This window comes from Arachis hypogaea, chromosome 9, assembly GCF_003086295.3.
Source record: "Arachis hypogaea cultivar Tifrunner chromosome 9, arahy.Tifrunner.gnm2.J5K5, whole genome shotgun sequence".
Classification (NCBI taxonomy): domain Eukaryota; kingdom Viridiplantae; phylum Streptophyta; class Magnoliopsida; order Fabales; family Fabaceae; genus Arachis; species Arachis hypogaea.
This window is the reverse complement of record NC_092044.1, coordinates 12,230,988-12,243,636: the sequence shown is the minus strand read 5'-3', so window position 1 is coordinate 12,243,636 and position 12,649 is coordinate 12,230,988. Positions and strand designations below refer to the sequence as shown.

Here is a 12,649-nt window from a genome sequence, read left to right as displayed (position 1 = left end):
CTCCCTCTATGCCTATGGTAGAAGATGGTAGAGTTGAAGCTCAAAATAATGAGCATGATACAAGTGCAGGTGAAGATGGAACAGTTGATCCGATACTTGATGAAGTTGGTGATGATGATCAAGATGAAGAACCAGCTTTGGAAATTCCTGCAAATGCACTCAGAAGGTCTACAAGAGAGAGGAAGCCTTCATCAAGGTATTCTCCACATGAGTTTGTTTTGTTGACTGATGGGGGAGAACCTGAATGCTTTGAAGAGGCTGTTGAAGATGAAAGCAAAGCTCAATGGCTTAAAGCTATGCAAGAAGAAATGAAGTCCTTGCTTGAGAATGATACCTATGAGTTGGTGAAGCTACCGAAGGGTATGCGAGTTTTGAAGAACAAATGGGTATTCAGAATCAAGAATGAAGAACACAATTCTATGCCTCGGTATAAGGCTAGATTGGTTGTTAGAGGTTTTAGCCAGAGAAAAGGTGTTGATTATGAGGAGATCTTTTCTCCTGTTGTGAGGATGTCATCCATTCGTGCTGTGCTTGGATTAGCAGCATCTCTTGATTTGGAGATTGAGCAAATGGATGTGAAGACAGCTTTTCTTCATGGTGATTTAGATAAGGAGATCTACATGGAGCAACCGGAGGGCTTTCTTGTTAAAGGAAAGGAAGATTTTGTGTGCAAGCTTAAGAAGAGTCTTTATGGGTTGAAGCAAGCTCCAAGACAGTGGTACAAGAAGTTTGAATCTGTTATGGGGAAGCATGGTTACCGTAAGACAACTTCAGATCATTGTGTATTTGTGCAAAAATTTTCTGATGATGATTTTATCATTCTTTTGCTTTATGTGGATGATATTTTGATTGTGGGCAAGAATGCTTTGAGGATTAATGAGTTGAAGAAACAGTTGAGCAGGTTCTTTGCTATGAAGGACTTGGGTCCTGCCAAACAGATTTTGGGCATGACTATTACTCGTTATAGAGATTCCAAGAAGCTTTATTTGTCACAGGAGAAGTACATAAAGAAGGTGCTTCAAAGGTTTGGCATGAATGATGCCAAATGTGTTGCTAGTTCTTTTGCTCCTCATTTTAAGTTGAGTACCAAGCAGTGTCCAACCACTGATGAGGAGAAACAAGCAATGGATGAAATTCCTTATGCCTCAGCTGTTGGAAGCTTGATGTATGCTATGGTGTGTACTAGACCAGACATTGCTCATGCGGTTGGTACAGTGAGTCGTTTTCTCTCTAATCCAGGTAAAGAACATTGGAATGCTGTTAAATGGATTATGAGATATCTCAAAGGTACAACTAACTTGAGTTTGAGTTTTGGTGGTGAGAAACCTTTGCTAGTTGGCTTTACTGATGCAGACATGGCAGGAGATATTGATTCTCGAAAGTCTACTTCAGGTTATTTGGTCAAGTTTGCAGGGGGAGCTATTTCATGGCAGTCAAGGCTACAAAAGTGTGTTGCACTTTCTACCACAGAGGCAGAGTTTATTGCAGCAACTGAAGCATGTAAAGAGTTGTTGTGGATGAAGAAGTTTCTTGCAGCACTTGGTTTTAAGCAAGACCGTTATGTCTTGTTGTGTGATAGCCAAAGTGCTATTCATCTTGCCAAGAATTCTACTTTTCATCCAAGATCTAAACATATCGATGTTAGGTATCACTGGATACGGGATGTGTTAGATTCTAAGTTGTTGGAACTTGAGAAAGTTCACACTGATGACAATGGTGCTGATATGATGACAAAAGCATTGTCAAGAGAAAAGTTTGAAACATGTTGTTTGATCGCCGGAATGGCGAAGGCCTCCACCTAGTCGAGAAGGGGGAGATTTGTTGGGTTTTTCTCTCCTTTGTGAGGCCCAAGCCCAACATTTTGGGGGTGTATTCTTTCACCCTAGTGTCACAACCCTAATTTAGTTTTTTGAGGTTTTTTGAGAGAGAGAGAATAGCCACCAAGTGAGAGAGAAGAGGGAAAAACAGAATTCCCATTTTTGCCCAAAGCAGTAAATTTCAAATGGCAGTTTCTCAGTTGTTCACCGTTGGATCGGCTTGAAATTTAAACTGCGTGTTCTTATCATCTTGTTCTTCATTCTGATCGGTGAAGATGTTGATTGGAGGTTTGCAGTAGGAGAAATTGGTTTCGCAAGAGAGAAATTAGGTTTCCCGGTTTTACACAGAGCAGCAATTTTGGAACGGCAGTTTCTCATTCTTTCACCGTTGGATCGACGTGAAATTTGGACTGTAGATTCTTCACATCTTGTTCTTCATTCTGAACGGTGAAGATTTTAATTGGAGGTCTGCAGAGGGAGAAATTGGCTTCGACATCAGCTCTGTTTTTTGGGTATATTTCATCTTCTTGCCTATTATTTGTGAGCTTTGGTGCATTGATGTTTTGGCTGGTTATTTGCACATTTTTTTGTGTTTTGTTTGAGACTCTCTTGTACCTCATTTGATTATAGTGGAGTTATTTCATTGGTCTGGACGACCCGTGGTTTTTACCTCTCACGTTGAGGGGGTTTTCCACGTTAAAATCTCGGTGTGTTCTTGTTATTGCTTTACTTGCTATATTTGCTTGTTATAGTTGCTGCCATATTGTGTTGTGAGTGCTTCCATATTGTTCTTGTGTTGGACATTGTTGTCGTTTCCGCTGCTAGGCTCTTTCATACTGATACTTCTCCTATTTCCAAAAGCTATTTTATCACTCTTATTTAATGCACAACTTTAAAACAAGGACTTCTATTATAACTATCCAAACTCAAAATAACTTATTTAAAAGTTATTATTAATAAAAGTCCTTATATTTTAAACTCCTTTTTCAAAAGAACTTATTTAAGAAGTTTAGTCAAACTGGCCCTTACAGTAATAATAAAGGAATCGGTAAAAGCCACTCTCATTTTTTATAACGTTACTTCTCATAATATTTTTACATTGTATATTTGTATAAATTTATAAAAAAAATAATTAAAATAAGAGTGGCATTATCATTTCTCTATTAAGGGCCATATTTCTGAGAAAATGAATACAATAAAGGTGACCAAATCTTAAATCACTTAGAAGTCCTATGGAGATCCTTCGATGTAAAGCAGATCATATACTTAAAAAGGTTTCCAATCTTGAAGAAAATTGTAGCCGTGATATTTTCTTATTCCATTTAGTATGCCCAGAGAAGTAAGGGAAGCCATCTATTGTGAAGGAAAAAAAGTAACCCGTAAGACCCTTAGCGTGCTCCCTGACCCTGAGAATATGATAACTAAGCCTTCAACATCCATTAATCAAAATTTTAAGTGTTTTCTTTATGTATGATATCCATATGCATGGAAGTATTCACCTTCTATGTGAATTGTTTCACCTCCAGGCTTTCTGATTTTTCTATCTTTAAATTAATTGTTGACGCATTATTCATCTTATCAACTTTTCTAGGTACTCTAACACCCAAGCTCTTAATTGTGTCATTCGATTGGGTTAGGTGTCCATAGGCACACAACTTTTGGATGCTCAAGTATCATATCTCTATGCTAGAGCTACTTAAAGCAAGATTATATGATTTTTTTTTTTTTAAATGATGTACGCTTGGTAATTCCATCTATCTATGTTTCTATATCCAATGCAGAAATTCTCATTTGTGATTTGTGAAACATTTAACTTGTTCTTTAGCTGGAATTCTAATTCCTGCTCAACACTTGGTCCAGACACCTTAAGCACCGTCACGGTGAGAGAAAATATTTATCTAACCTAGTACATGCATGAAAAAAAAAAAAAAAGAGCTTGAATCTTGGCATCTATCTCAAGATTATAAAAATATCACTAGATAACAAAATGTGTGGACTTATTGTTAGATGTGCATGGATCCCGTAGTTCTCTGTTGACTCTGTTACTTTCATAGCTATCATAAACAAAGACGAAATGATCCATAAACAAAGGCTGAAATAATTGCATGACCTGAAATAAAAAAATTCCACTATTCAGATTAGGAGATCCAACAGACATTAATAATCTAAAAGGGCAGCTCGGTGCAGAAGCAAGCCTGCATCCAAAGGGTATAATGTACGCAGCCTAACCTGATAATTAGATCAGGGGCTGTTTCCACCAACAGACATTAATAATCTATATTTAAAAATTAAAAAGACAAGAAAAGAAACAAGAGATGCACGCATACTACTAACTCCCACACTTTTGTCAACATACTATGCTATGCTATCTGCTAACTTGACACCTTGAAAAATTTTGCAAAAACACCACAGAAAAATCAACCATTTCCAAATAAGCATCTGGAGGCAGACAGCCTTGTCTCACAAAACACGGGAGGCACAAGCCATCAACAGAAGTGACGAGCAGCCATTCTGCTTGTCTTCGGAAGAAACACTTACTGAAGATGCTCAATCATTCAAAGACTTCCGATTGCATTCAGCCAGAGGAAGACAACACCAGTTTCTATGTGAAGTGGATTCTCTGGTCGTTGATAATTGGTTGGTTTGGTATTTCTTTGTGGTATGATTGTTGGCTCAAATACTACAAAGGAAAGGTTAAATGGATAGAGAACAAATTGTCATTCCTGGAAGCTCTGAAAGATGACCATTATCAACTTACCGAGGAAGCAGACAACTTAAGATCACGAGGCCGTGAATTCTGGGGTTCAGAAGATCTATCTGAAATTAATCTGTGGCTAAGCAAGGAAGAAAGTCTTTGGGTAAATTCAACAAAGACACTGGTCAGTGATGCAGATGCCTGTATCAAAAACTACAAAAAACAGAGCCAAACAAGGATTCCTGGTTGTTTTACGGCTATCCTTAGATTGATATCCATCAGAGATGTTTTTCATCAAATAGATAGAGTTAAAACATCGGTGGAAGGTCATCTTGAAAATAAGGATAAAGATGCCAAGGACATCTATGACTCCATGCAGAAGTCACGGTTGAGGAATAGAAGTTTGCTGGATCAATATGCAGCTGAGGAGAGCCAAAAGACAGTCAAAACTGAAGACGACAAAGAAGATCAAAAGCAACGGAAGCCTTCTACTAGCATTAATGAATTGATGAGAAAGAGCAATGATCTATTTTCAGGCATGGAAAAGAGACGGTCTGTACATCTGTTGCTTCCACTGCATGCTTTCACAAATGAATTAAGTCAGCTGCAGTTGGAAACTAACACAGAAAATCTCTGGAAAGGACAAGCTAAAATGCTAATTGCAGAAGCTGAAGACCTCATCAGCGCCTACTCATGGTGGGTATCATATTTTGGCAGCATAAGAGGCATCCCCATAGTAGGGACAATGTTTAAGAAATACTTCAATGGCATCCCCATTAAAACAACTCAATTCGAAGAGGACATGGAACGCATTGTCGATGAATTCCATAATCTCCTTGATACAAAGAGCAAATGGAAATTTGATTTCATTGATAGCGATGCAATGGAGTCTGAATTACCATTTCAGAATGCAGATGATGATGAAATCACGTCAACTGTGAATAGCATCCGTATCAAGCTAGACCAAAGTGGCTCAAAGCAAGAGCCAATGAACTCGCTGTATCATCAATTAGAGGAAATGAATAAGGAGCTTCGAGGAAGGAGGGAAGAAACAGCTGTAAGAAAAGCATGCTTGGAGCACTTAAAGTCAATTAGTCAGGAGGTGGACCAATCAGTGTCCAATTTCCTAAAAGAGAAAATGAACAATCCGGAGCTTCAGCAAATATTAAAGGCAACGGATCTGCTTCAGAAAATAGTAAAAAATTGTTATACCAAGAGGCAGAACTCACCCTCAATTCCTGCTACGAAAAATGTTGCAAAAGAATTGGTCTCCAAGCTGACCACCAGCAGTGGTAATCTTTTGACACTTTCCATTGTGGGGATGAAGGGGGTGGGGAAGACAACTCTGGCAAAGGCAATCTTTTACAATAAAGATGTTATAAACTACTTCCCCGTCCGTGTCTGGGTGGCCGATGGAACTACCTCCAAAGTAAAAGTTCTGCTGATGAAACAGGATGGAACCATAGACCACCAGGCATTGTCCATCACAGAGGTACGTGATCACTTGAAAGGGAAGCGAGGCCTTATTGTCCTGGATAACATCTCAAAAAAGGATGATTTTGATAAATACAAAAAGGAACTGATATCAGAGACTGGAATGACAAATAGAAGCAGAATATTGCTCACAACACCCTTAAACAACATAGCTTCGTATGCCGACACATGTGGCGGCCCTCACCAAATTAGATTAATGACAAAAGACGAAAGTTGGGCACTGTTTCAGAAGGTGACCATGACTGTAAAGCCCAAAGAAAATTCTCAAGAGGAAAAGCTTGCCAAGAAAGTGGTGGGCAGATGCGGGGGCTTACCACTGCTTATTGTTTCTATTGGGTTTCTATTGTCAGTGAAAGGCAGCATTACAGAAGATAACTTGCGGCCACTGCTTCGTCAAATCAATCATGGCCATCAGAATATTCGATGGCTACAAGCTTGGGTGAATACCAATCAAGAACTGAATGAAACTTTGAGCGACTGTCTCTACTACATGACACTCTTCCCTGCAGACTTTGAAATCCCGGTCAGGAGATTAGTCAATCTATGGATAGAAGAAGGATTGGTGAAACAAAGGGATGACAACCAAGAAACATTAGAAGCCACAGCAGAAACATATTTAGAAAACTTGAACAAATGCAACATGATTCAAGCAGTGGCACTGAAGTCTAATGGGAAGATTAAGACATATCGCTTGCCAAGTATGCTCAGAGAGATCATATTGGCTGACAAAACAAGCCATAGCCAGTACTCAGGTACACATGTAGAGCGGCGATTTGCCTACCGCTTTGACGATCGTGGTCTTGATGCAAATGCAGCAAATGTATTCAGCAAGAAAAAAATTCCCCTATCTGTTTTCTTCTTTGACAAACGTGAGGGATGTAAGCCAGGAGAACACATAGGGAGGATCCTCTCAACAGGCATTGCAAATGAGCAATTCATGGAAATCAGTGTTCTTGATCTAGAACGCGTATTCAGACCACAGTTGCCAGATACTCTAGGTATGTTGATTCATCTCAAGTATCTTGGATTAAGATGGACTTACTTGGAGGAGTTCCCAACATTCATATGCAAACTAGAGAACCTGGAAACACTTGATGTAAAGCATACATGCATCCGTGTATTCCCCAGCTTCATCTGGAAATTGAAGAAATTGAAGAACTTATATCTGAACCAAGACTATCGCAGTAGACTTGAGGGTAGGCCAAGTGGAAACTTTCAGCATAATCTTTACAGATTATGGGGTGTGTTCATATATGGGAGGTGCCCTCTTCTTTTTGACTTTCAAAGGCTGAAGAATCTTGGGAAATTGAAATTGGCCTTCCAGTTAAAAGCAGAAGAACAAGATACACTAGCCAAGAAGATTGTGCAGCTGAACCAGCTTGAGTCGCTCAGACTTAGATCAGTAAATGAAATGGGTGAACCTGAAAAGCTAATATTGAGAGATATATCAAAGCTGGAGAAGCTCGCATCCCTGCAATTGTATGGGAAATTAGAAAATGGTCTTCGCATGAATCACCTCCCACAAAATCTTATTAATCTCACATTGTCAGCTTCAAAGCTGCAAGACAGTCAGGATCCTATGCAACTATTGCAGAGCCTGGAGAAGCTTGAGTCCTTGTGTTTCTATGCTGACTCTTATCATGGAAAAAGCATGCTTTGTAACCCAGGGAGCTTTCCAAAACTTCTAGTGCTAAGATTTTGGAATTTAAGGAATCTGGAGGAATGGAATGTGAAAGAAGGAGCAATGCCTAGCCTCAGGGAATTTGAAGCACGGTCATGTGAAAAGTTAGCAGTTCCCACAGGATTGAAGTACTTGGGGAATATTCAATTGATCAAGTTACATAAAATGTCAAACACATTCATGAGAGAAATTTTGAGTAGTTATAAGAAGAAGATATTATCACCAGACGTTCGTATCTCACCCTTCAAGTAAAACAGGTACGTTTCTGACTCCCCACCCACTCTTCTCTCTGAATCTGTTCATAATGATACCTAACTTCTCACTCTAACTTGTCACAGGCTTCCTCTTGCTCTTCGTTATTCAGATTTGTATCTGTCCAAAAAGCAGGCAAGAAGAGACTACTGTTTTGATGAATCAGTATTTTCAGTTCTCCATGTTTCACCTCCTTCCCAGGCTTTGTTAGCTTTAAGAATAAGTGGAGGTTTCTTCAGTCATTAAGGCTTTCAATGTACTTCTCAAACTGCTGCACCATTATTTCTGTTTAATTTGGTTGTTATTTTTGAGGTGTTGATCTACATGACTAAAAGGTCATGGAATAATATCTATATTATTGCATAGTTGCATTGCTATGTTGGAAGAGTTAAGGCAATTTCTTCGTTTACAAGTTTGTATTATCTTATTGATGAAATTCCTAGAGGATTTAGAAATATCATGGATTGCATTGTTATCCACGAGTTATTAAAAAATACTAATGATAATATCAGCAACTTATATCTTAATGATAAATTTTTTGAATGTTTAAAATGTGAACGAAAGAGAAGGTCGGGAATGAAGCAAAAGTTACCAAAACCAAATTCTCTATTTTACTTAGATAAACCTTGCTGTTCTTCAAGGAGATGAAGTAATTTCTATCAACTCCACCAGGCTAGGAAGCCAATGTATCAATGTATTTATGTATTGAACATACGAAAGAATGTAACTTTTAAGATGATTCAAATAAATTATTTACTATTGAAAAGGTATATAATGGGAATATGGAAGAAGTTTGGTGCACGACCTTTTCTTCTTTGAAAACATACTTCAACAACATATATAATCCATAAATAACTATATTTTCCTATTTCCAAGACTTATTCTGGACCTCTTAGTTAAAGTATAAGGTACTTCCATTTTGACTAATTTTACATTTATTATTACACATATACCCTGGCCAGTAGACAGTCAAGGCCAACTGCCAACCGACTGTCGACCAAGCCCCAACTGATACCACTGACCACCATCCAACTCCAGCGGACTATCGGCCAACCTCAAGCGGCCAGTGTCACATCAACAGTGGCGGAGGATTATGTAATAATTGAAAAGTAAATGATAAAAATGTAAAATCCTACTCTTAAATCAATCAGTTCAATGATAAAAATGTAAAATCCTACTCTTAAATCAATCAGTTCTAAGTAATTTACTATCCAAACACAAACTTGATTTGTATTCTCAATTTATGTCATTTATCCCAAACACAATATTTAATTAACATTCAATTCAATTCAAATCAATTCAATTCTAAATATTTTGCTTCCAAACACACCCAGAGAGAATCATCAAAATACCTCCTTATTCCAGTTTCTCATTAACACAATAACTGCACACTGTACCCAGAAACAACCTTCATCTTTTGGCAAGCCTCAGCAGTAACAACCCAAAACCAAGAGATGGAGGGGAGATGACTAATTACACACTACTAGGCACATTCAGCCTTTCTTCTTCCTTCACTCTCCGGCAATTTAAAGATGACAAAGATTGCTACAACAAGGATGGAGGAGTGGTTGAGGTTGGTGACACAGTCAATAAGGAAAACGGCTACAACAAAGATGGCATGACAACAAAGAAGATGATGTGGCAGGTGGCAACCTTGTAGGGTTCTTCAAGGGCCGCCACAAATTCTTCTCTTTTCTGTTGGCCACTTGTTAAAAGGATATGACAACAACAAAGCCATATCCCATCAGATGGAACTGACTATATGAATTATAAGGGTTTTCATGTCTTCTGGTAAAATATATATAGATTTGAACCGTTAAAATCTGAATCTCCTTTGGTCTCATCAGTAGTTATAGACCAGAAAATATGTGAATGACAAAACAGGAGGAGTGTAAGAAAGAATAAGATAGAATCCGGAGGAAAGGAGACAAAGATGATTGATTCTATGTAGTTTAACATTTAAGCTTCCAACCACCTTTTCCAATTTAGGGATCACAATCTACAAGCATCTATAGTATTTCATAGGCAACTCTAATCATTGTTGCATCATTATGTAACCTATGCTATCAAACTGCATATATTTTGATTCTTTCTTTCCCTTTTCCCATCACTTAATTAGGCAACATTTTTTAACTTCTGTTTCATAATTAAATGATAACATGAATCAAACTGGAGAGGGAATTTTCTTTTTTCTTTGTTTTTCTTTTTGGGCCAAATCCATGCAGATCTTAGATTTCAATGACTATCTAGAAGAGAATAAAGGATGCCAATTTTTTATTAAGAAAAGTTTAACCACTAAGTTATTGCAGATGTGGTACAGAAAAGCAATTATATATTTTAATCAGAAAATAGAAGTGCACAACATGAAGAATTATAAGAAGATTGTCTATCTACCTTTTGACTATTAGGATAAAGGTAAATTTAAAATGAACTTTGCGTGTACTTCTATCTGAACCGCAATGGAGAGAATCAAACTCTTCTCTTAAAGCCTGGATTTTGGACTTTGTGGCTCCCTAGACCATTGTGGAGGAAGTATCTTATATTCCTGCGTTGATTCAGGCTTCTCACTTTCATCTTCACCTAGAACATCTTTAGAAAATGCATTTGGGTTGGCCTTGATGCAGCTCTGCAGGGCGACAAATGGACTTACGCAGTCTGATCCCTACAAAAGAGGATTGCATTTCATACATCAACCCTTGTCAATAATATATAAATTAAAAAAATTTTGAATCTTGACCATTTGCACAAAATAATGAAATTCAAGACAAAAACATGTAAGTTCACAATTAAAATGGGGTTCAACAATTATGCATGTATGTGATGTACCCAATGTGTTTCTGCAACATGACATCAGCAATATGATTATATGAAGAGCCCAAATTAAATACATAAAGCCTAGAGTTTAGATTCACTTCTCACCTACTAACGTTAAAGATATTGTTGATCATCAAAAAATGCTATGTGCATACCAAAAATGAACTACCAAATTAGCCATCATGTATTTGTGTATGAATGAATACATGTATTGTTTAACTCATTTTTAATGTGCATTTTGTATTTCAACATGTATTTTATACAGATAGCCGATTTTTGTATACATCTAGCATAGTTGATATATCATACTTATCACAAGCTCTTATATTTAAAAGAAACAAAAATCATAACTGAAGAAAAATGCTTATTTATTCAACACTAAATAGTTCTAATAAAATCTGGTTAACATGTATATCGCTGCTAATTGCAATTATATTGATTATCATTATCATAATACTAACAATAAGATATACGGCCGAACACAAATTATATGATGATAACTAATTACTGTCACATTAACCGCAAAACACACTTTGTTAATTCCAAACTTGTACATCCTCGACCAATGTAAACAACTAAATAAAGCTCTAAAAAGGAATAAAAAACAATTAAATAAAATGGCACAAACTATGAAGTAATAAATCCATCATTACATGCTAACAGGGTTACTTAGACCTGGTTTGTAAAGTTGCTTAGATTTATATAGGAATACATATATGACAGACATGTTTGGAACTTACCTTTTCTTCAGCAGTGCTCTTTAGAAAACAGAGAAACGCCTCCGAGAACTGGAAGCCGCAGGGACCAGTTCGCAAGTCAGCAATGCAAGGACATTCTAGAGCTCTCTGAGCCTTCGCCTCAATAGACTGAACAGAAAATTACACAAAAGAGGGCACAATTTTCAGCACTTCCATTCGCTCATTGGCATGTCAATTCATGAGATTATCAGAAAAGAAAGTACAAACCTCTTCAGTGTCATCGTTGTTTCCATATGCCGCAGCTTCTGTAACAAAACGAACGAAGACACAGGTTTAAGGCATTTACACAAACAGTTGAAAGGCATAAAAGAATAATAAAATAGAAAGAGTGCAATCAATGAACGAAAAAGTGAAAGAACCTGCAAGAACGGAATCGAGGGAAGTGGAATTAGAATTGTTCGAGGTTGAGGTCTGGGTTGAGGTTTGGGTTTGGATTTGGGTTTGGGTGACGTGTGCCGCAGCTTCGGCGCTTTGAGCTAGACCCATGCTCTGAAACTTGATTGATGATTAGTTATCGCAGTTGAGTTTGAATAACCACCTTCCTTGAATCCTTGTTAACTGTGTTTGGAAAACACTAGAATTCTATTCAGAATTGGATTCTTTTTCTTATTTTAAAATTTAAAAAATATATAATTTAAATTTTTGTGAGAATTTTAATTCTTAACTTTAAGCCAAAAATAAATCAGATCAAAATAAATTTTTTTTAATTAAAACACACTCAACTCAACACAGCACAATGGAGTAACAATAGTCAAGAACAGAAATTAAAAGCAAATTACACACGTTACTACTAACCCCAATAGTAATATCAACCCTTGGTCATCTTTGGCATTGCCATCAACAACTAGAGAGAATACCACCAAGCCACTCGTCAGAGAACATGAAGGATTTGTTGATTATTTCCACAACTCCTGAGCCATGATTATTGAATACTCGATCATTTTTCTCTAGCCAAATTGCCTAAATGACTGTAAAAAATCCAACCAACCACCTCTTTCGCTCAATCTTTCTCCGCGCCGCATGCGTCCAACTCTCAAAGTGTTGCTTCAGTGTGCCTGGTATGGTCCATGACCTTCCAAGGGCGAACAACCACGCGCGCTCTACACTTGCCAAGTGAACTCACAACCAATAAACAGAT

The 12,649-nt window shown here is 37.5% G+C and overlaps 2 protein-coding genes across 3 annotated transcripts; one reads left to right on the top strand and one right to left on the bottom strand.

Moving 5' to 3' along the window:
* Window positions 1-3,580: 3,580 nt before the first annotated feature.
* Window positions 3,581-12,231, bottom strand: LOC112710408 (mitochondrial intermembrane space import and assembly protein 40 homolog). Of its 2 annotated transcripts, XR_003156831.3 has the most exons (5): window positions 11,871-12,224; window positions 11,719-11,756; window positions 11,494-11,619; window positions 10,334-10,601; window positions 3,581-3,927 (listed from the first exon to the last, which is right to left on the bottom strand). XR_003156831.3 is itself a non-coding variant. In XM_025762605.3 (4 exons), the coding sequence occupies exons 1-4, from the start codon at window positions 11,995-11,997 to the stop codon at window positions 10,422-10,424; spliced, it is 471 nt and encodes a 156-aa protein (XP_025618390.1). In that variant the 5' UTR covers window positions 11,998-12,231; the 3' UTR covers window positions 10,193-10,421. The 2 variants fall into 2 exon arrangements, 1 of the variants encoding a protein (XP_025618390.1); XM_025762605.3 differs by lacking the exon at window positions 3,581-3,927 and having other exon boundaries at window positions 10,193-10,601; window positions 11,871-12,231.
* On the top strand, window positions 4,170-8,334 carry LOC140175276 (putative disease resistance RPP13-like protein 2). The gene is made up of 2 exons (XM_072202526.1): window positions 4,170-7,944; window positions 8,026-8,334. The coding sequence occupies exon 1, from the start codon at window positions 4,361-4,363 to the stop codon at window positions 7,937-7,939; it is 3,579 nt and encodes a 1,192-aa protein (XP_072058627.1). The 5' UTR covers window positions 4,170-4,360; the 3' UTR covers window positions 7,940-7,944; window positions 8,026-8,334.
* Window positions 12,232-12,649: the final 418 nt, after the last annotated feature.

What these genes read in the sequence shown, in the direction of transcription:
- LOC112710408 (XM_025762605.3), bottom strand. Translation starts at nt 11,997, where the DNA reads ATGGGTCTAGCTCAAAGCGCCGAAGCTGCGGCACACGTCACCCAAACC. An exon ending in CCTCGATTCCGTTCTTGCAG is followed by an intron (nt 11,757 to 11,870) that starts GTTCTTTCACTT and finishes GTTTTGTTACAG; the next exon opens with AAGCTGCGGCATATGGAAAC. An exon ending in AGAGCACTGCTGAAGAAAAG is followed by an intron (nt 10,602 to 11,493) that starts GTAAGTTCCAAA and finishes CCTCTTTTGTAG; the next exon opens with GGATCAGACTGCGTAAGTCC.
- LOC140175276 (XM_072202526.1), top strand. Translation starts at nt 4,361, where the DNA reads ATGCTCAATCATTCAAAGACTTCCGATTGCATTCAGCCAGAGGAAGAC.